The sequence below is a fragment of the Urocitellus parryii genome, chromosome 15 (assembly GCF_045843805.1).
Source record: "Urocitellus parryii isolate mUroPar1 chromosome 15, mUroPar1.hap1, whole genome shotgun sequence".
NCBI lineage: Eukaryota > Metazoa > Chordata > Mammalia > Rodentia > Sciuridae > Urocitellus > Urocitellus parryii.
The window spans coordinates 34,440,840-34,460,556 of NC_135545.1; the positions used below are offsets into that span (position 1 = coordinate 34,440,840).

General features: G+C 39.2%; 2 protein-coding genes across 13 annotated transcripts in view; one reads left to right on the forward strand and one right to left on the reverse strand.

The window, feature by feature from the left end:
- Window positions 1–285: 285 nt before the first annotated feature.
- On the forward strand, window positions 286–4,158 carry Setd6 (SET domain containing 6, protein lysine methyltransferase). 4 transcript variants are annotated; one of them, XM_026395666.2, is made up of 9 exons: window positions 291–352; window positions 557–652; window positions 728–872; window positions 951–1,092; window positions 1,210–1,404; window positions 1,543–1,663; window positions 2,639–2,819; window positions 2,971–3,113; window positions 3,194–4,158. In XM_026395666.2, exons 1-9 carry the CDS (start codon window positions 326–328, stop codon window positions 3,497–3,499), a joined length of 1,356 nt encoding a protein of 451 aa, XP_026251451.1. In that variant the 5' UTR covers window positions 291–325; the 3' UTR covers window positions 3,500–4,158. The 4 variants fall into 4 exon arrangements, with proteins under 4 accessions (XP_026251452.1, XP_026251451.1, XP_026251450.1 ...); XM_026395667.2 differs by lacking the exon at window positions 557–652 and having other exon boundaries at window positions 286–352; XM_026395665.2 differs by having other exon boundaries at window positions 291–652.
- A 461-nt stretch (window positions 4,159–4,619) lies between these two features.
- The window catches only part of Cnot1 (CCR4-NOT transcription complex subunit 1), an 83,415-nt gene continuing 68,317 nt past the window's right edge, over window positions 4,620–19,717 (reverse strand). For 5 of the 9 annotated variants that reach the window (XM_077793094.1, XM_026395659.2, XM_026395660.2 and 2 more), the window contains 13 exons: window positions 19,331–19,439; window positions 19,067–19,236; window positions 18,230–18,482; window positions 15,651–15,899; window positions 14,360–14,523; window positions 14,019–14,136; window positions 12,445–12,546; window positions 10,722–10,895; window positions 9,801–9,950; window positions 8,770–8,950; window positions 6,734–6,866; window positions 5,416–5,550; window positions 4,620–5,246 (listed from right to left, as the gene is read on the reverse strand). In XM_077793094.1, coding sequence (XP_077649220.1) covers window positions 5,168–5,246; window positions 5,416–5,550; window positions 6,734–6,866; window positions 8,770–8,950; window positions 9,801–9,950; window positions 10,722–10,895; window positions 12,445–12,546; window positions 14,019–14,136; window positions 14,360–14,523; window positions 15,651–15,899; window positions 18,230–18,482; window positions 19,067–19,236; window positions 19,331–19,439 — 2,017 coding nt within the window. In that variant the 3' untranslated portion in view covers window positions 4,620–5,167. Of the gene's footprint in view, window positions 5,247–5,415; window positions 5,551–6,733; window positions 6,867–8,769; window positions 8,951–9,800; window positions 9,951–10,721; window positions 10,896–12,444; window positions 12,547–13,983; window positions 14,137–14,359; window positions 14,524–15,650; window positions 15,900–18,229; window positions 18,483–19,066; window positions 19,237–19,330; window positions 19,440–19,717 lie in introns of those variants that run through there. The other 4 variants (XM_026395662.2, XM_026395663.2, XM_026395661.2 and 1 more) reach the window with 2 other exon arrangements.

Genomic DNA, 19,717 nt, shown 5'->3' on the forward strand with positions numbered 1-19,717 from the left:
CGCCCTCGAAAACGCAGACTTCTACCGCAGGAAGCCTCGGCTCTCGGGGTCAGACCGAAAGCAAGCAGCGGAGGGTCCAGGCTCCAGACGGCTGGGGACAGGCCTGCACTCGGGTTGCGCGTCTTCTAAATCCAATTGGAAATCGGAGTTACCGACGCTCTGGGAACAAACGGAAACCCTCACTCCTCTTCGGCTCGGACGCCTAAACCCGGCCCCCATGGTTCCGGCACGTCCCGCCCCCCGGCGTCCTGTTGGGGCGGGGCCAGCAGCGCCGGAAGCGCCGGCGCGGGCACGCGGAGCGGTAGCGCGGGCCACGAGTCAGACCATGGCGACCCGGACCAAGCGCCCGCGGGTGAGTGGCGGGTGGCCGGCACCCGGCCCATCGCTCTGCCCCGCCCTGAGGCATCCGGCGCGCGCCACTGCGCCCCCAGCCGCAGGTCCGGTTCCCCTCTTCCGCGTTCCCTCCCCCAAGCAAAGCGCGTCTCCCGCGCGCGCGCGCCGCCATCCCCGCGGGCTCCCCGGGGCGGGGCCTCGTCACTCGGCTCAGTTATCTCAGGTGGCGCAACCGGGGGGCGGTGGCGAGCCGGACTCCGACCCTGTGGCTGGCTTCCTGAGCTGGTGCGGGCGGGTAGGGCTGGAGCTGAGCCCCAAGGTGAGTGGAAGTGCGGCGGGGTGGAGGGGCGCGCGTCCCCGACTGCTCTGACTGGTGTTTCTCCTCCCCTCGCAGGTGGCGGTGAGCCGGCAGGGCACTGTGGCCGGTTACGGCATGGTGGCTCGTGAAAGCGTGCTGCCCGGGGAGCTGCTATTCGCGGTGCCGCGGGCAGCGCTCTTGTCGCCACACACCTGCTCGATCCGGGACTTGCTGGAACGAGGTGGGCACGCTGGCGGACGGAGTCATCGAGGCAGGCCCTGGAGCCGTGCCGGGGCGCTCACTCCTGTGCTTTCCCTAGAGCGAGACGCGTTGCAGAGCCAGTCGGGCTGGGTGCCGCTGCTGCTGGCGCTGCTCCATGAGCTGCAGGCCCCAGCCTCGCTGTGGAGCCCCTACTTTGCGCTGTGGCCCGAGCTGGACCGCTTGGAGCATCCCATGTTTTGGTGAGCGCAGTGGGAGGGGTTGTGGAGCTCCAGCCACCCTGCCCTGGATGGGGACCAGGCCCCCAAGCACTGGTCATAATAGGGTGTGAAGGGAGCTGCTCTGGGCTGTATCTGCAGGCCAGAAGAGGAGCGCCAGCGCCTGCTACAAGGCACAGGTGTCCCGGAGGCAGTGGAGAAGGATTTGGCCAACATTCGCAGCGAATTCTATTCCATCGTGCTTCCCTTCATGGAAGCCCATCCGGATCTCTTTGGCCCCAGTGTTCGCTCCCTGGAACTCTACCACCAGCTAGTGGCCCTTGTGATGGCCTACAGGTCAGCGAGTAAAATCTTGGAGGACCCAACTCTTTAGAACATCATTGAGGGATAAGGGTGGTGGAGGAAGAAGACAGTGAGCTCCATTCATAGTCCCCCACCCAAACCTGGGCCTTAGCCAAGTTCTCTCTGTGGCAGCTTTCAAGAACCACTGGAGGAAGAGGAAGATGAAAAGGAGCCGAATTCCCCTTTGATGGTGCCTGCTGCAGACATACTAAACCACTTAGCCAATCACAATGCCAATCTAGAATACTCTGCAGTGAGTGGATCCCACCTAGTTTCTGTTATGTGCATTGACTGAGCATCTGATTCAAACTAGTGTCCTTGGGTTCAGTTTTCCTACTCATACTAAATATGAGTGGGTGAAATATGAAATTCTGTGTAACTGTGGTATGCATAAGGCAGTAAAGTCATTTGTACACAAAACATTTTAAAGCCCTCAAGAAATCCTGATAAGCTGGGTGTGGTGGCCGGGAGGCTAAGGCAAGAGGATTGCAAGCAACTCAGTGAGACCCTGTCTCAAAAAAACACCATTAAAAGGGCTTGGAATGTGGCTCACACCCCTGGGGTTCAATCCCTGGTAGCAAAAAAAAAAAAAAAAAAAGAAATCCTCACATAAATCTAAATCATTATTACCACCATTTACTTGGTGCCCCTGCTGGGTGGTATACATAGCCATGTTTCCTTCTCCACTGGCTGCTCTGGCCATGTCAGTGAGTCAAGACTCAGTTAGCCCTGGGGACAGCAGCCTGAAATGGCTATGGTCTCAGTTGTTTTAAGGAGGAGAGGTGCGAATGTTCACAAGCCCAAGTCTAAGATGACCCCATTTTGGGTCAGTTCTATTCTATAGGAATATTTGACAAACATTCACTGATTAAATCAGTGAATGTTGCTATTAATAGTTTCACTTGTCTTTTAATATATTGATCTGGGTTTAATAGTTCTTTTTTTTCACATCTTCATACTAATTGTTCATTTTTAAAAGCTAACTTTTTCAGTGCAGAAGATGAACGAACAAAATTTACCTAATATCACAGGTTGTGATCTTTTTAGTTAGGCCTTATCCCTTTCAATCTATAGTATAGGGTGTGACAGGAACTAAAAGCAGAATGGGGGTAGATACAGCTCAGTTCCCTGGCTGAGTATACCTGCTGGAGGCTTTCCTAAGAGGAGTGTGATCTTCGTGGGGTTGGCCTCAGAAGGGCATGGCTCCAGCTTCTCCCTTTCATCCCAGGATTATCTTCGGATGGTGGCTACCCGGCCCATTCCTAAAGGCCAGGAGATTTTCAACACTTATGGACAAATGGCTAATTGGCAACTTATTCACATGTATGGTTTTGTTGAACCATATCCTGACAACACGGATGACACAGCGGACATTCAAATGGTGACTGTCCGTGAAGCTGCAGTACGGGGTGAGTTGTCTCATTAACTTGTCTTTTGACAACCACAGCTGTGTCTGTACCCATGCAGCTTAGGTTATAATAGCTTTGCTAAATAGTGGTTTGACTTATTGAAAATAAGTTCCTGGGTATACCAAGATTGGCCCTGTTACTTTATCTACAGGAACAAAAGGTGAAGCTGAAAGGCTCCAACTATATGAGCGCTGGGATTTCTTATGCAAACTGGAGATGGTAGGGGAAGAGGGTGCATTTGTGATTGGTCGTGAGGAGGTGCTAACTGAGGAGGAACTGGCCGCCACACTCAAGGTAAAGGGCTGAGAATTGTCTCATGTAAAGATGATTAACTAGCAAGTACTTAAATGACCCGGACCCATGGTTGTTTTCAGGTCCTGTGCATGCCTGCTGAGGAGTTCAGAGAGTTTAAAGACCGAGATGGATGGGGAGAAGATGAATGGGAAGAGGACAGACTAACAGTCACAAATATCCCCAAGCTCAAAGCATCATGGAGACAGCTTCTACGAGACAGTGTTCTTTTGACTCTGCAGACCTATGCCACAGACTTAAAAACTGAGGAGGATGTACTCAGTAATAAGGAGGCCTATGCAAAACTCAGCTGGAGGGAAAAGCAGGCCTTACAGGTTAGGTATGGTCAGAAGATGATCTTACATCAGTTATTGGAACTGACAAGTTAGCAGATTATTTAACTTCTTAGTCTAAACTGACACTTTGTTGCTCAAGAAGGGGAAGGTTTGAATCTTCTGCATTTATTAAATACCAAATGGAAAAGAAGCAAAGGTGCTACTCTAAACTCTTGAAGGTGACACACTTTAGGGTTGGAATCAACAGACTTGGGAATTACTCCTAATAATTAAGAACAGCACATTATATAGCCACTTTAACAAAAGCCAGGAGAAAGATGATATTCATAGCACTTAGTAACATGGACTTTAGAGGAAGACCAGATTCAAATCTGGGTCTGTGGTGAGGAAGTCACTTTAGTAAGTAATATCACTGAAATTGGCTTTACTCGCACTTTCAGTTGTCTGAGTTTACTCTGGATGGCATGACTTCCAATGGATAAACCTGAAGATACCAAGGACAGTCCCCTAGACCTCTGTTGTTTTATGTGTAGGGAGGGAAAAAAGGGTCAAAATTAAAGGTAGGGTAATTGTAATTGAGATTGTGTTTTACATACTGACTCATCCATAATTCAATTTGATCACAGAAACCTGTTCAAACAGTTTTCTCCTGTTGAAACAACAAACACTAAACAATTTCTTGGGAAAGTGCTGTCATTCAGGAAGTAGAAGTTTCGTGGGTTCCATCTCCAGTACTGCCCCACCCGCACCCCCCAGTGCCCGAAAAGATGTTTCCCAATGGCTCTTGGCTATTCAAGGCTAGGCTGTCCACTTTCCTTCACACCAACCCTAGCAGCTGCTGCTACTGAGAAAGGCACAGGGGGACTAACATGAATGTCATGAGTTTTAATGTTTAACTTCAGAAGTGGGGGAGCTAGAGCTCAAGAACTAGGAAGTCTACAAAATAGAACTCATGGGCCAATATATTCACAAAACATTTTAAGATCCTTATAAAAAGGGGACTGCATGGTCCTTAAGATTTTGTTAAGATACAGTCGTTCCTAAGTAAAATGACTATGAAGGGCAATTTGGTAAGGTTTAGTTCCTTTTTCCAGAGTTTGCCAGTATCAGGAGAGGACAGACCTAGGAGCTTTAGGCCTGGGCTACCTTCCCTTCATAAGAACATGAGCTGGCCTCACTCAGGTGCATGTTCTCAAGTAGGACTTGCTTTCCCTTTGGCATGCTTTTTCCCAAAGCTAAACACAACTCATCTCAATTGTGAGCCTGGCATATCAATTCTATCATATCCATATCTTTTAGTAATTTTTTTTTAAGGTCTCCTATCCACGTTAACAAAAATACATAATATTTAAACTGGCTTTTTAACTATTCTTTGGGACAGTAAAGTGTCCAAAGACATGGAACCATGCCCTTTGGCAAGTTATTGGCATTAGCTGCCTATTGAAGGATCCAGTTTATGTACTTGCCTTGAACACATTTTGCACAAACTCAAAAAGTTCCAGACAAAAGTTTTCTCTTTCATATATTTACACAAGTTCAAAATGATATTCACAGCATCTTCTAAATTTTGGCCAAGAGTCAAAAAATGCATTTAAACTTTGGAACGTGCCCACATAGACAGGAGGCTGATCCCAACAGTAGTTGGGGCAGGCGCCTGAGAACCAAAGGGCTGGAAAAGTCAGGAAGAACTGAGAGGCTTCTTCAGTTTATGGACTTGGTGCAGTGGGACCACGAGGCTGACACAACAGAGATACAGTTCATCTAACTGGCACCTGTCCCTTCCATTACTTGCTGAGCCTGCTTCTGTCCCATGCAGCACTGTGCAACCGACTGGAATAACCTGAAGAATGGAGACAATAACAAGTTTATTTGAGAGGAAAGTTTAGGCCTAATAATACCTAGTGCTTTAGCTGCCACTGCCTTCTTAATCACAGACCCAAGCTAGAGAGAATAAACGAAATCTGTCCCCTTCCACTGCTAGATAATTAAATTAATTACTTTTAACTCACTTTTCAATTTCTGGGGCACAGTGTACAAATTCGTGGTTCCAGAACTTAAACGCTGGATTTTTAATTAGTTCAATGAAGGTAATAAGAAGACCCCAAGGATGTGGCCTATTTACAATCAACCGTTCCAACAGAACCCTGGAGAAAGGAAGAAAGGGTTGGTTAAAGCACAGAGAATATGTACAAAAGTATGATCATGTCTATTACCTTATTTCATAACTATTTTTCCCCATGAAATCAAATTTTATCTTCCTTGCACATGTGAGGCCCCGGGTTCGATCCTCAGCACCACGTAAAAATAAATAAATAATAAAGATATTGTGTCCATCTATAACTAATGTAAATAATAAAAATAGAAAGCTAGATTTAAAAACACAAAACAGATGAATTAATCTACCTACCTACACAGCATAGTAAAGCATGCAGTAACTAATTGGTATACCTGGGGATTTGAATCCTGTCCCTGAGCTCTAAAAGTAATAATGGTTCCCATCTGAAAGATGATCAGAATAGGATGAAAGGCGGAAAGCCGATAAAATACACAGCCCTCCAAAAATGAACATCCAATGAGAGCTGTGGAAAAAATTCTAACACTACTAGTGCATGTGTAAAGTATTTACTTAAATAGTCATGTCTTTTGACCTACCAACTATAATTCTAAATTTGTCCTAAGAGAATGAAGATTAAGAACAAGACTTTACTGCAGATTCATATACAATCACAAAAGGGCACATTGTCATCTAAGCATCCAATAATAAAATCAAGTTTTGGAATATAAATCCAAGAAACCATACTTAGCACAAGTATTACTATTATTAAGTGAATCGACGAGTTTTAAAGTGTATATATAGCACCAGAATCTACCTATTTCCCAATCTTTAATCCTACATATAACCCAAGCAATCAGAAACAGACTTGGTATGTTAGTAAAATATCCTTTTATTTCTCCTGCTTAAGACCTTCCTTTCCACCCAGAAGTAATTAAAAAGAAGAAAAAAAAATCAGGATTTTTGGTGAGGTACTTATTAGGCCTGTACTGATTCAGAACTCTTGTCAAAAATACTGCTGCCACTCCTACCACTACCACAAAGAAATTCCTGCCTCTCAATAAAAATGTGCCCTTTAAACAAAAAGTTAACATTTTAACAACAGTATTAAGAGGGCATGGATCCTGATCACAACTATATCCCATACTTAACATGGTATTTAGACATGTGAAAAATATCCAAACACTTGAGTGCAAAGAAAAGAACTCTTAAGAATTCTAAATGAAGAGAAAGGAGCCAATTTTGAACAATTTGAAAATGACTTTTTTTTTTACCTTGTGATCTGTTCCTGGATAGCTTCAGTGTTGGCCTCTGCAAAAAGGTAGAGCATGGTGCAGCTGAAGTAGTGAGTGTGGCTATTTGGGTACCGCAGCTGATTTGCAATTGCATTCAAGAAGAGATACCGACCTAGAAATTAAAGAAATTAATGAGGCCTTGCTCTAAAAGGCCAACATAGGAAGGAAAAATAAGATTTGGGCTTCTTAGAGAGGCTTTCAGTCTCCCAGAGAGAGTTTCTCTTTGTGGGTTTTTACTGTGATAGTTCCAACATTAGAAATTTAAAGGTTTTTTTTGCTTGTTTGTTTTGTTTTTAAACTGGGGTAGGTGGTGCTAGGCTACAGACTGAACCCAGGAGTATTCTACATCTGAACTGGTATCTCCAGGCTTTTTGAGACAGGGTCTCTGTATATTGCTAGGCTAACACTAAACTTATGATCCTCCTGACATAGCCTCCAGAGTTGGTAGAATTATAGGTATATGCCACCACACCCAGCTGAATACTTTGTATAAAATCCACTTAGTTAATGTAAATAACATTAAAAAAAATTAGCCTAAAAATTCAGTGAAAAGGTGTTTTAACATTTTACATGTCCCTTTAATGTCATCATGGAAGAAAACGGGATTCTCATTTTTGTCTATACATTTAATCAGTTGTAGCACATTTCATGCAGTCTATGCGGAAATTTTCCTATATGCTGTGACAGACCACAATAAAATTTTGTCTTATTATTATGCTTCACAGCCCATCTAAGAAAGTCTTGTAAATGCCCCTCAAAGTTTTAAAACCACACTTTGAGAATGATAAGTTTAATAAGCCATACTGGAATTAGTATTAACTGGGTTTGGATGTCTGCCTGTGCATGATGTTACTCATGGTTTTTTGTTATTGTTCTCTTAGTTATATATGACAGCAGAATGCATTTCAATTCATTGTACACAAATAGAGCACATTTCAATTCTCTGGTTGTACATGATGTAGAGTCACAACATTCGTGCAATCATATATGGATGTCATTCATGTTTATGAAGCTATCATAGTCACCCTGCACACTATACACTAATGGCTGTCCTCCTTTTAGTGCTAAGGTCTGGATGTTAATAATATTCAATTTCGTCAAATCTTGATTTTAAGCTCTCTTGAATCCCTTCTAAAACAAGCAGTATACACTCAAGATTCCTTAGTCTCTGAAGAATCCACAGCAAAGTGAAAAGTAATACTACTTCTAAAGTACAGTATGCGGGCTGGGGATGTGGCTCAAGTGGTAGCGCGCTCGCCTGGCATGCGTGCGGCCCGGGTTCGATCCTCAGCACCACATACCAACAAAGATGTTGTGTCCGCCGAGAACTAAAAAATAAATATTAAAAATGCTCTCTCTCTCCCCTCTCTCTTTAAAAAAAAAAAATAATAAAGTACAATATGCTAAAATGAGTAGGACTGTATAACAGCTATTTAGCAGCTAACTGGGGTTCCCACTATGTAAGAATGAATACAGAGCACCAAAAGAAATGTAGCTCAACCAGGAAAGATGCAAAGTAATAGGAACTGTACTGTGAACTTCCTGCAAAATAGGTAGGTAAGTCCTGTTTAATTTTTTTGTGTGTGTGGATTGAACCCAGGGCTTCGTGCTTACAAGACAAGCACTCTACCAACTGAGCTATACTCCCAGCCCCCTGTTAAAATTTTTATACCTCACATTTAGTATGTCTGCAAACAGGCGCCAATAAATGCTGGGAAACAGCAGGCTAATAATGTAATATAAGCCAATGTTTTAATAGACTACTAAGTTATTTGCATATTAGAATCATCACAGAGACCAAAATATTAACTGATATGGCAGAATTTTGAATAATTTCTTTTGGTGTCTTTTATATTGAACAGATAATGTCCAATGAAAGATGAAATAACCAGCTATACCTATAAATATACTGATAGAATATTCTTTTATTGTAGCTTAAAGCATTTTTATATTTTGTGATCAGACTGTCACCAAAAAATCCAGAAAATTTGTGTGGTCTGGCTGGCTTCACTCACCCTCAGTGTCCAAATCCACAGCCAGGTTCTGGAAGATGTCCATGTGTGCCGAGTGGGTGATGGTGCTCATTGAAGGCGTGCTGCCCTTGTTGTGGATATGTGCAATAGCCTGAGTCCCTACATAGAGCACCAGTGCATTGATGAGCTGGAGGTTGTAGCGATTGCCAGGCTCATTGGATACCTTAAATGAGTAAAACAGAAAACTTACTCACAGAACTCACTCTAGCACCAATATTTCTAAACTTGCTTCCATAGAAAGGCTAAACTACTCTCTGTGTTCTTTGTGATTTAATTAATAGAACCCTACTTAATTCAGTGAGGTCATTTAACAAATATATAACTGCCCTAATAATGGTCCTTCCATTAAAAACATGAGAATCCAAACAAATATCATCACTATGTTTATGGCACAGTTCTAAATAAAGTTTATCAAGCCAAAACATGCAGTTACAATGAAGATCTCAGTTGCAGATATGATGACAAATGCCTAAAATCCTAGCTACATAGGAAGCTGAGGCAAAAGTATCACAAATTCAAGGCCAGCCTCAGCAACTCAGATCCCAACTCAAAGGCGGGTGGGGTAGGGATGGAGCTCAGTGGTGGTAGAGGGCCCTTGGCCTCCATCGCCAGTACTGCAAAGGAAGAAGAAGGGGGAAAAAAAAAAATATTTGGATAGGGAGAAAATTATGGTCACATGGTGTGGCAGGATTGGAAAGATAATTGAAGTCATTCTTTCTATATACCAAATTGAACCAGAATTCATTTATTTAGGAAAAATACAAATAGGGAACGACGAAATGGCCTATTCTTGTGGGGAGGGTGGACCCAAAACAATCCCACTGCAGGTTGTCTAATCTAAAGCTATAGCCTTATCTCACTGATGAAATAAACCAGTAAAATATATAACTAAGAAATATGAAAATGTTTCTAAACCTTTAAATCAGGTTGAAAATACTAACTCCTGAAATGGACGACACACAGAATGATGCTTTCTATGGAAGACATAGCAGAGTTAAGCCAAACCAGTTAACCTGTAGATTGCTGCGCAGATCAGACAGAAAAGTGACCGGTGATCGAGTTTTAAGATAGGAATCCAAATCCTTTTTGAACTGAGGTGGCATCACTCCAGTGAAATTGGTAAGAATCCGAGGTGCAATGTTAATTTCACTCAACATGTCCACCTGCCACAAAGGCCAAAAATCAAAACCAGATCAATCAGGAGCTGACAAATTGTATCTATACTAGAAAGTGACAGGGCTTTTTTATTTTTCCTCCTAAAATTACACAACAAATATTCTGAAGAGGGGACTGTCACTTTCTATTACTTCATCTCCCTTAGAAGAATATAAAATACAAAACGATAGGAATTTCCTTAGTCTGTAAAATGTTTTTCTTTTCTAAAATAAAGCAAGATAGTACCGTGGAGAGGTCTAATTAGTACCATGAACCAATTTTCCTTGCTCACCACCCAATGCCCTAGAGAATAGAAGATATTACACATTTTTTAGAAATTTAGATGGGGGCGGGGTGAAGGGAGTAGAAAATACATAAAAATTTCTAGTATCCATTTCAGGGTTGTATCCATTTCAAAATGACTCCTTCTCCTTTACATCAACAATTTAAACACATGCGCACATACCACGAAATATGTAAAATACAAACAAAAGTCTGTCCTATAAGTCTTTGTCATATGAGAAGTCTGAAAGGAGGAAAAATATCTAATCCATTCTTAGGTTGGGGCTCTGAAAATATGGCTAAATTCACTATCAAAATGAGTTTTTATATAGCAACTAGAAAAATACTGTGAACCAATATTCAGCTGCAGCAATCTTACTCAATAGGCACAATAACATGATAGTTTCCCCCCTTATCTAACACAATGTGTACATATCAGGGAGAAGGGAGTGAAATTGACTTCTTATCAGAGAAAAGAACTTTTTCTTGAACTTTACCTTCAAATTAGGAGTGAAAGGGTCTGGGAGCCTCATATTTCTTGGGAAGGCACTCAAAATCAAATTTCTTAACTGGATACAATTAGGTGGGATCACATCACAGAACCCATAATGGTAATCACAAAGGAACTCAGGAAAATCATGCAAAAGAACCAGCAGCACTCTTAGAGTACCCTATTAAAACAAAACAACCCACAATAAAAAAGTAACAATTCTTCTATTATGAATTATCTCAAGTAAAAAAAAGTTAAAAATATATATATACTTCAATGATGCAAAAATTTATGGGCTTTAATCAACACTAATTCATTTATTAAAATATTCACATCCAGAAATCATGAAAAACTAGACATCAGCAGTCCATAGCCTTAGTTAAAAATATTCCAATAGGCTGTATAAAACTAAAAAATAGTGTTAAGCATCTATTTTAACAAGGCAGAAAAAGAACTACTAACTAAAACGGAAGAACCTAGAATATACTGTTTTTAAAATTTTTTGAAGTACTGAAAAGGGGTATGAAAATAAATAAAACCAAAAGTTCTTTTAAAGGGTTAATGATAAATCCTACCAAGACCGGAGAAAACCCTAAAATCATACTATCAGGAAATTTAAAAGAATAACTACTACAGATCTTAAAGACATAAAAAACAGTTTGAGAATATTAAATAAATGTATGCTATGGAACTTGAAAATTTGAATACACAAACGGTACACAGAACTTAGGACAGGCAAAGATTTCTTATACAAATTACAAAAGGTTGTATTTAGTTTAGAAAACTGGTTAGCTTTGACTAGAGTAAATTTAAAGCTTCTTCCAATAATATCTTCCTCTAAGGGAGTGAAGACAATCCTAAGAGTGGGAAATATTTGAACATATACCAGCAAAAGGTTTATATCCACAATACATGAAGAATTTTTATTTAAGAAATAAAATAAGGGGCTGGGAGCATTACTCAGTGGTAGAACACTTGCTTAGTATGCACAAAGCCCTGGATTTGATCCCCAGCACTGTAGTAAACCAGAAAATAACAGGAAAAATATACAAGAAAAATACAAAACAATCCAATACAAACATAAGCAAAATATTTGAAGAGGATCATCACAAACAAGGATCAAACAAAGGTAGTTTCTATAGAATTCAACTGTCATTTAAATGCAAGATGAGAGAGACTTATTAACTGTGATTTAGTCCCAGTTAGACTAAGATATGCTTTTAAAAAGCAGGGTTTGGGGGCCCTGGGTTTAATCTCCAGCACCATCAAAAAACAAAACCCAGAAAGAAATTAAAAGTTAATAAAAATAAAAAACCCAACAATATCAACAAAACAGGAATAAAATATTAAAAGAGGATCATCACAAAGAGGCTGACCTACACATGAAAATCTCATTTAAAAATCATTAAGAAAATGCAAATTAAAACAATGAAATTCTACTGCATGGCTAAATGGCTTGTACAAACACACACACACACACACACACGTATATATCAGATATGACGAGATATGGATAAAGAGTAATTGATCTATTGCTGAAAAGTACAAACTAATACTTGAATTTCAAAAAGAGTATCTAATGAAGTTGAACATTCGAATACCCTAGGATCTAGGAGTTCATTTATATAAGTACATTGGATTTTAGTACTTTTCTCAATGTACATTATACTTTGTATTTCTAGGTTAAAGTGTTTTTTAGTTCTGAAAATTATCTTAAAAATCCAAATTACCTTGTAGAGAATCTGCATGGGTTTGGTGAGTTCCACATTTCTAAGGAAAGGCGCTAAATATTTGAATAAATCAATAAGTAGCTGTGCATACATGGGCCATCCCTGAAAGAAAGAAATGTATATAAGTCATAATTATACTCAAGATGTTGTTCAGCCACTAAAAAAAAAATGCCCAAGCGGCTACACTATGATTTTTCCTTCTTCATACTAACGTAAATAGGGCATACTAGTGAGTACTTCTCCCAGACTGATTGCCATTAGAAAAGCCTAAGTGACTATTAAAGTAGTGGGAAATGGTTTTTGGAACAAACTATTTCCATAGGTTTCAGGATATTATTTGTCTTCATGCCTAAGAAAATTAAAAAGGGAAGAAGAGGAGAGATCTCAAGGAAATTTCAGATATAAAACTGAGGGGCTGGGATATAGCTCAGTTGGTAGAATGCTTTCCTCACATGCATAAGGCCCTGGGTTCAATCCACAGCACTACACACACAAAAGAAAAACCCTGAAAAAATGATAGCTAGATCTGTTTTCTTAAGTCCTTCTTTTAATTAAGTCCTGGGTTAACTATTTCCATTTCTATTCCCATTAATTTACAACATTAATTTTCTTTCAGCAAAAATTCTACTATTCAGGTTCATTTTTGTATACTTTCTTTCAATATTCTGTGTTCCCTCCTCCTGGAATGCCCTTCTCCAAATAAAAACAAGTTCATTTATCTTTCACCTGTTTCGGCCAAGTTCACTCTAGCACACAGTAGTCACATTTTTTTCTGGTCTGACAGGGCAAACAAAGGTACTTTCTATAGTACTCATTTGACATTTTATTGCAAGATAAGAAAAATACTTCTTTTATTAGCTGTGGTACATATTTCCAATTAGACTAAGAAACCCTATAACAGAAGTTGGTATTAGTCCCTTAAATAAAGCAAACTTGGGTGGAGAGTGTAGCTCATTGATAGATCACTTGCCTAGCAGGCCCTGAATTCGATACACAGTAGGGGGCAGAGGGGAATTTAGCACCATGGTTCTTAATCTTAAGCATGCACATGCAGGGTTGGGGTTGGGGTTGGGGGTTGGGGTGGGACAACAACATGGACCACAATACTCTTTAATCTTAATTATGAGAGTTTTCAGCATTTAAGAATACAAACATGAAACTAGCAAGCTCCAGAGTCCTGTTACCTAGAGATTTTTTTCTAGCTGTTGAGGGATTTCAATTTTAGAAACAAAACCAAAATCCAACTCTCACAATCATGTTTTAGAATCATTGCTATGTATGAAGCAACAATATATTACAACAAAAGCCTTACCACAAGTGGTCCACAAAAAAGTTGGAAGGAAAAGTAACACTGAATAACCAAGGAATAGCTTTCAGGAAGAGATAGTCAAGTACTCATGAAGCCCGTTTTTACAACATTGACTCTACATTACATAGAATAAATAATTCTCTCAAATAAGCTTGGAAGAAGTACAATGACTACTAAATAACTAATAGCAATCCATAAGCAGTACTAATATATAAGCCCCGGGTAGTTACAGTCTTCATCTGGAGGAGATAAACTGCAGCCACACCTTCTGCTGTGGCGTATGTGCCAGCATTCTTGCAATAAATATCCGATGGGAGATCAGTTCAAGCCAGGCATATACAAAGCCAGGAGCTTTGGTAGGCCTCAAGATGTGGAATGTATTGCTGAAAGAAAGGGAGAAAAACACAAAACAAAACAAAAACTCTTTAGTCAGAAGCCCAAATTGAAATACAGCAAAAACTACATGAATACTTAAAAAGTGCATGTTGATTTACAAATCAAAACAATCCACATGCCTCAAAACACATGAAGTTCCTTCTACTCCTATGATTTTACTACATTCAAACCAGCAGAACTTAAGTCTGTAATAAACCCAACAATACTCACCAGAAAGCTGTGAGTGTCTGGAAATTAATGGTTTCCAACACATGTTCAGGTGCATTGAGTTCTAAGAGCAGCATGATAAAAATTCGATGGTAAGGAAGCTGCTGAAATTCACTTTGCCGAACATCATGATCCTGTAGGAGAACTCCCACTACTATACCAAGGACCTATGTACAATACACAGAATATAACTTTTAAGTTGTACACATAATTCATTTCAATTCACTTGTCACTTGTAAGTTATGGTGCTTTTGCTCTGTGTTTATAAGAAGTATGTTAAAGAAGAGGATACAAACTATATAAATACAAAACTATATCCTGGCAACTGAAGGGGATATACATTAGTTTGACTTGGCCTGCAGTGTTCTATGTGTTTTCTTTGAATTTCAATATCCTTGGATCAGACCTGGAGATTCTCCACAAATGCCCACTGGTTCTTCTAAGAGTTCTAAAAATCAGGATGGCCCCTCACATTTTACCATGTCCACCTAATCAATAATCTAATTCTTCTGGTCTGATCTGAAGTTGACAAATTAGCAAATAGGTGTACATCCTACTGGCATTTAGTAGTTGTCAGTAGAGCTGTTGCATAGGCTGCAGAGGTGTTTCACAAAACTTTGAATGCTGCTCGATTTGCTCATTAAACAGTGAAGGACATGAAGAACCCATCTGCTATTTCCTTAAGATCAAAAACTTAAGTACACTTTCACCACTATTTGGTGGTGTGTATAGTCCTGGGGATTGAACCCAGGGGCATTTAATCACTAAGCCACATCCCCACTCCTTTTTAAGTATTCTATTTAAAGACAGGGTCTCTAAATGCCAATTGCTGAGGCTGGCATTGAATTCTCAATCCTCTTGCCTGGGATTATAGACATGGGCAATTGCACCCAGCTCACATATATTTTTACACTACTTTAATAATCGAATTTCCAAAAATACCTCTATATATATCAGGTCAAGGACTAAATGTTTTCCTTAGTATTGGAATTGCCCATCTGTTAGCCAGAGATGTTTCTAGCTATCAATTAATTCCCAATGACATTATGCACAGGGCAAATCTAAATCTAATACTACCAAAATATCTTCTACTATAATCATTAACAAAGCATTAACATACTGAAATATATATTTAAAATTTCAGGTAAGAACTGTATCTTCTATAATTTGTTGGGTATGTTCACATGTTATCTCTGAATTTAATTTCAGGACAGAAAAGAACTGTTACAAATATTTTGGGGAGGGCTTATCACAGAAACACTGACATAGACTTTGAATATAAAAAACTTTAGACCTTGTTTAGCAGATTAATCTTTGTGACAGTATTGGTGGCCTCCCCTGAGTGTTTCACTAGCAGTGCAATGAGTCGGACAAAGGCATCCAGGTTGTGATAGCACTTGGCTCGGATCATGGTGGGATTAGCAGCAGGATTGTGCTGCTGCTCAGCTTGAGCACGGTAACTGATTTCAACACACATTTCAGTGCATAGACGAAAGAACCTTGTTATGAGGTCATCAGTCTTCAGTATTCCTTGCTGGTGCATCTATATTATGGGAACAAAAACAAAAACAGACACAATGAGACAATACACACAAACTTTGTACACCTTAATTTTCATGAGTAAGAAATACTAATTCGTTCTATTATCACATTTCTAATTTTTACTTAAAAAAAAGAAAAGCTGCCATGAGAATGTCTTCTCATTAAGAAATCATGACAGAATTCCTCTGATTTTTAAGTTTCATGGATGAAAAGATGGAAATTGAATAAGAGATAATATTATGGCTATTTTGAATATGAGGGTAACACCACATAATTTGTACAATTAAACTTTCTGTAGTAACTCCTGAGGTCATAATAAACCGTTCTGGACAATTCATCTTTCTCCCAGGAGGAAAATAAATTACATATATTTTTGCTTCTCATAGAATTAAAGATAATTGTCAGTAATTACTGACTTACCCAATAACAAAGCTTCCAAAACTCCATCTAGGTAACCCCCTAAATCACTGATTTATATAAAGTATGTATGTAATGAAAAAACTCAGATCATGTCTAGCTACTTAAATGTAACAAATTGTTACATTAAAGGAGAAAAGGAAAGCCTATTTATAAGAGAGGAAGGGAAAGGGAGGAGGCAGGGGATTAGTAAGGATGGTGGTATGTGATGATCATTATCCAAAGTACATGTATGAAGACACGAATTGGGTGTCAACCTACTTTATATACAAATAGAGATATGAAAAATTGTGCTCTATGTGTAATAAGAATTGTAATACATTCCACTGTCATGTATTTAAAAAAATAAAATCAATTTTTTAAAAAGGGAAATATAAAAGATAGGAAAAACTCTAAATTACATGACAGATATCTGTTAATGAAGCTGAAAATGTGTTATTTGGGGGTGGGGGCACATCAGCACCACCACAGGGAAATGCCCATTTAAAGGTAGAGGAAGGAGGCCAGTACTCACTTAATAAAGAAACCAAGCCCAGAGGGAAAGCTTCGAGGTTATCTTGGACATTTTAAAACAATTTAACTGTCCCTTCAAAAGAAATAAGACAGCTGAATTGGTAGGAATATGATAATAATGTGCCCTAGTAAAGACAAAGGGCCTTCAATATCTACAGTGAAATCCGAAAAAGTAAAGAGGAAGCACAAAAAGGGAAACAAGAATTCTCAAAAGGGTACAAAACTGAACAGAAAAGTATGATACATTATCTTTTTTTCCAAGAGAAATAGAAAAAGAGAGTAAATAAATAAGCCAGCAGAAAGAACTGAGATAGGTGCCATATCCATCCCCCATGAAATAGCAATGATCATAAAAACCAGCTAATTCAATTCTTTCCTCCATCCAAATTAAAAAAAAAAAAAAAATCAAACTACATACATGCAGTAACATCTTTTCAGTAGGGTATGTTTTGTAATTCCCTGGATTCTTTTAGGAGATAAATCTGCCTGGTACATTTTACTAGGAAATATTCATGTTGAAAAGAAAACCCAACTTGTACGTTTAAAATCAACTCTTCTACTTTGAAATATCATTTACTTAAAAACAGAACTAATTAGTAATCTTTCTCTGGCAACTTATCCAAGTTCTGTTTTCAGTTTAAAAATATGGAGAAATAAGCAGATAGTTTACCCTGAATAACATTAATTCCACTAAAGTAATTCTAAGGCCAGTACAGTAAAGTGCCACTCTTGCCAAGTTATATTAAAACCAGAACACACTGACTAGTAGTGCTCTTAATGTCTTACATTTGCTAAGCAGCCAGTGATGATAAAAAACAGAAACTAAATGATACTATGTTCCATACTTTATTTCATCCTATCCACAAAAATTCCTGTTAAACCTTGGTTGTGGGCTAGTTTTTGGCTTGGTTTCTAACACTAAAATTCCAATTTGCACCAATTTATGAATGGAAATACTAAAACTATTTTCCAAAAGAACATGTTTAGGGAGATAACCTACTCTAACTTTAAAAATAAAAAATACTACATCACTTAAATATTATTTTACCTTATTTTTTATACATGAGATAAAAGAGTTTCAATTACTTAGTAGCCTATAATCCATCACTGCTGGATTATCAAACTAGTTAAGTTATATTTGGCAGCTTTGTTATTATCTGACCCCACTGTACATCATAGCGAGAATGAGATAAATAGAACTAAATGGGGGTGGTGTGGGGATGCTCACTTTACTGCTGTGATCAATTAGTAAACACAAAGGCTATTTTGTAAAGCATAAAGCATGATGGTGACATTTTTGGTTTACATGAGTATGGAGATAACTGTCTAGCCACAGGTATATAATAACTGAGCTTTACTACTGGAGGTTATCACATCCTACTTATGTTGAATAAAAAGCACCTTTCTTTCCAAAAGCTCTACCTGTCCAACAAACGCAGAGAAAGCTTTGGTACTGTCACGGCCAGCAGCTGCTGAATGGTAGAGATTCACCCATTCCCTCAGAAGATACTCTGCCTTCTCCCTCAGGCCTGGAGGATCATCATACTCTGAAGCTTGAGAGATCCCAGAATGCATCATAAAGTTAGGGCCTCCATGAGCACGATCAATCATGGCTTCATAGTTGGATCGCACTACTTCCATCAGCTGGGGCAATCTAATACAATAAATCCAGAGTGAAAAAAATTGGTCTATTCAAGATTGTGATTTCACACAGACACATTTGGACAATTTGATTATTTAACAGAAACCACAAAGGAATGATCACTTCACTTGAGCATTCCATACTTAAATATAACTATCTTTGGTCTCTTCTTCTCTACTTATACAAATGGTAAAATTTAAGCTATTATCTTCACCAAAAAACCTGCCCACTGAAATAGAGTTGATATTCAGAGTCAACAAACACTTCACTGTTTGCCTGTTACATGCCATGCTTCATCTTTGTTAAGTTCACTGGGCTTTAAAAAAACAAACAAACAAACAAACAAAAAAACTCAGCTTTTAAGTGTCAGGTATAAACCACAGCTCTGATACCAACTCAGTTCTTATGTGTACTGCTCTATACCAGGAAGGTCTGGCAGTTAATTAAGCTTCCATACTTGTGACAATCACTCTCACTGTGTTTCTAAGTAGAAAGCAGTTATTAAACAGTAGTTTTAGTAAGTCTGCACATTCCTTTCTAAAGCTTTCTTAGGAGACTGCTGAATGCACAGGGAACCCAAAGCATTTCATTCTCACCCTTCTGGAGCGTTGCCTCTGGAATGAGCATTGATCCTCATGAGGGTTTCGATGGTATGGAACAGATCTGCCTCAGTAACATGGGAAACACTCCTTTCATCCACCAGAAGGATTTTTACCAATTGCATAGCAAATGCCACGGCCATGTAGTTTAAACCATTCTCCATTGACTGACAACAGAGAAAATGCAATTTAAAAGAGATGACACTTGGGGGTAAAAATACTCCGAGTCCTTTTGTTGGCTCAAATAAATTCCTCCCATACCTGAGCTAGGTGAAGATCATACTGCTGCATGTTAACTAAATGATTGCGAATTAGCAACTCCACAGCCTCCACATTATATTTGTATTCATCTCGACATTCAATTAGGCACCTAAGAAAAGTTAGGATTTTATTCATGAGCTTAATCATATTGTATCAAGTAAACAAAAAGTTCATTTTACTCAATGCAAATTTCCCAAATTAAAGATGACTTCAATTTAGAGTCAACTGCAAAACTAAATACCCAAGTTTAAAATCAGCCAGTGATTTGGGGGGTATAGCTAAGGGGTACAATGGATTCTCAGCATGCACCAAACAAAAAACAAACAGAATACACATAAACAAATATAAGAAGAACAGCTCAATGCTTTGAGGCCATGTTAAGATAGC